At 41.9% G+C, this 2,100-nt stretch overlaps 1 protein-coding gene across 1 annotated transcript in view; it reads left to right on the top strand.

Annotated features, from left to right (window-relative positions):
* LOC128634588 (protein turtle-like) overlaps nt 1-1,021 on the top strand; it is a 2,507-nt gene extending 1,486 nt beyond the window's left edge. Inside the window, exons 4-5 of the mRNA XM_053685281.1 lie at nt 15-329; nt 631-1,021. Coding sequence (XP_053541256.1) covers nt 15-329; nt 631-737 — 422 coding nt within the window. The 3' untranslated portion in view covers nt 738-1,021. The remainder of the gene's footprint in view (nt 1-14; nt 330-630) is intronic.
* The last annotated feature ends 1,079 nt before the right edge of the window (nt 1,022-2,100 follow it).

Genomic DNA, 2,100 nt, shown 5'->3' with positions numbered 1-2,100 from the left:
TTTTTGCCCGACAGTTCCGACGGGCGTAAAGGCTTTCGAGGGGGAGAACGTCATCCTCCCGTGCTACGGAGACACTCGACGAGATGTTAAAGACGTCAAATGGAAGAAAGATGGACAAAAGGTTCTGCTGTACACTCATGCAAACAGATCAGTGACTACCGATGAAGCATCAGAAAGCAGACTTATGATGTCAGTAGAAGGCTTTCTAGACGGTGATCTCTCTCTTCACATCGGTTCAGTTCGCCTGTCTGATGCAGGAGTATATCAGTGTCTGATCCATGATGAATCTCAGGACGGAGAACCGCGAGCTGTTTTACTGAAGGTAGAAGGTAAGTTTATCCCTTATTCCGATCTTCCTTAAAAACCTCGAAAACTGAAAGCTAATGGTTTTGTTGATACTTCCTGTGAGCTGAGGGAACATTCCAGTCTAGTTTGAGTTTTTATTGGAAAATGCAGTCCCACTTTGTACTGTTTGTACTGATGTACTGTATAGTCAGTCTCCGTGATGTCAGGTAGCGTGAAAAGACCAAACCGACACATAAATTCCTCTTAGTGTTCACAGCTGCACAGTTTCTCATCTACAGCTTTGAAAATGTCCTTTTATTTAAAAAGTTATGATGTTTTCACCAGGGCTACAAGAGTTAACAACCACCAACAGCGCTGAAGTTACAGTGCGGCCTGTTCTACTAGGATTGATCATCGCTGTAGGAGTCATCGGACTGACATTTACATTGTGAGAAGATTCAGAGATGATCCTCCAATAAATCCAGGACTGTAGGATTTTTAGTTTTTTCCCATGCAACCCTGCTCTGTTGTCCCATGTGTTCATCGTCCTGTGTATTTATTGTTCAGTGTATTTATTGTCCTGTGTATTTATTGTCCTGCACTTGTCTCACACTGTTGGGTATTTGCACTTTATGTAGTCTTATGTACTGCTATGTGTTGCACCAGTGGTCCTGGAGAAATGGCATTACTTTCCTACGTATATAGAGGAATAACAATAAAACCCCACCTGACCCGATGTGTTTCTGGTATTGTCTATCTCGCCAGTGTCCCCCTGTAATAGTTTGCCATAAAATATTATTTCAATGTGAAAGTGTAATAAAAATATGGATGTAGTGTGAAAAATGTACATACCCTCCGTGACTACATTACTTAAGGTATAAACATTTATACTTAGTGGTGGCAGCAGGAAAAAACTGTCGTACATTTGGTATCTGGTGATTTTAGAATGAGGCCCCAACTGTCAAATATGTTTTGTGAATGGCTTTGCCAGGCAAAGAGCAGGAAGGCATGGAAAGAGTATACAGGAGTAAATGGGGTGATCTAATGCTGAGGAGTTCTACAATACTGCAAATTGGGAACTTTGCAACATGGTCCTCAGAGAGGCATTATCTAAAGTATGCATATATAATATAGATCAGATCACCAGTCTGTCTTTACCCACTCCTGATCTGGAGTCAAAATGATTACTTTTTATTTCCTTGTATGGGTTTATGACAGTGAGCAGTCATATACACTATAAGCCAAAGGTATAGAAGCAGTCGAGTTATTTTTAAAGGTTCCAAATTACTTGAACAGTTAAGGCAAATTTCCACCAGAACAGAATATTAGACATTTAGTGTAAACTAGTGTAAAAAAGTCTCTGAAAAATTTCAGTGAATATATTTTTCCATATTAAACGCATTATATTAGAAATGATAGTACAGTTTTTGTTGATTGTCACGTGTCGTGGTCGAGCCAGAAGCAGGTGCAGATAATGACTTTTATTGAAGCAACGAACTGAGAAACAAAAAGACACTGAGACAACTTGAGTAAACTACTGTGGCATGGAACAAACACTGAGAGCAACACACCAGGCGGCGTACAGACCCACAGGAGACAGAAGGGGGGGAGAGAGAGAGAGAGAGAGAGGGGGGAAGTGAGTGAGTGAGTGAGTGAGTGAGTGAGTGAGTGAGTGAGTGAGTGAGAGAGAGAGAGAGAGAGAGAGAGAGAGAGGGGAGGTGAGTGAGAGAGAGAGAGAGGGGGAGGTGAGTGAGAGAGAGAGAGAGGGGGAGGTGAGTGAGAGAGAGAGAGAGAGAGAGGTGAGTGAGAGAGAGA

The sequence above is a fragment of the Ictalurus punctatus genome, chromosome 13, assembly GCF_001660625.3.
Source record: "Ictalurus punctatus breed USDA103 chromosome 13, Coco_2.0, whole genome shotgun sequence".
Taxonomy (NCBI): Eukaryota; Metazoa; Chordata; class Actinopteri; order Siluriformes; family Ictaluridae; genus Ictalurus; species Ictalurus punctatus.
Note: the sequence above shows the minus strand (reverse complement) of the source record. Positions and strands in the feature narration are given on the sequence as shown.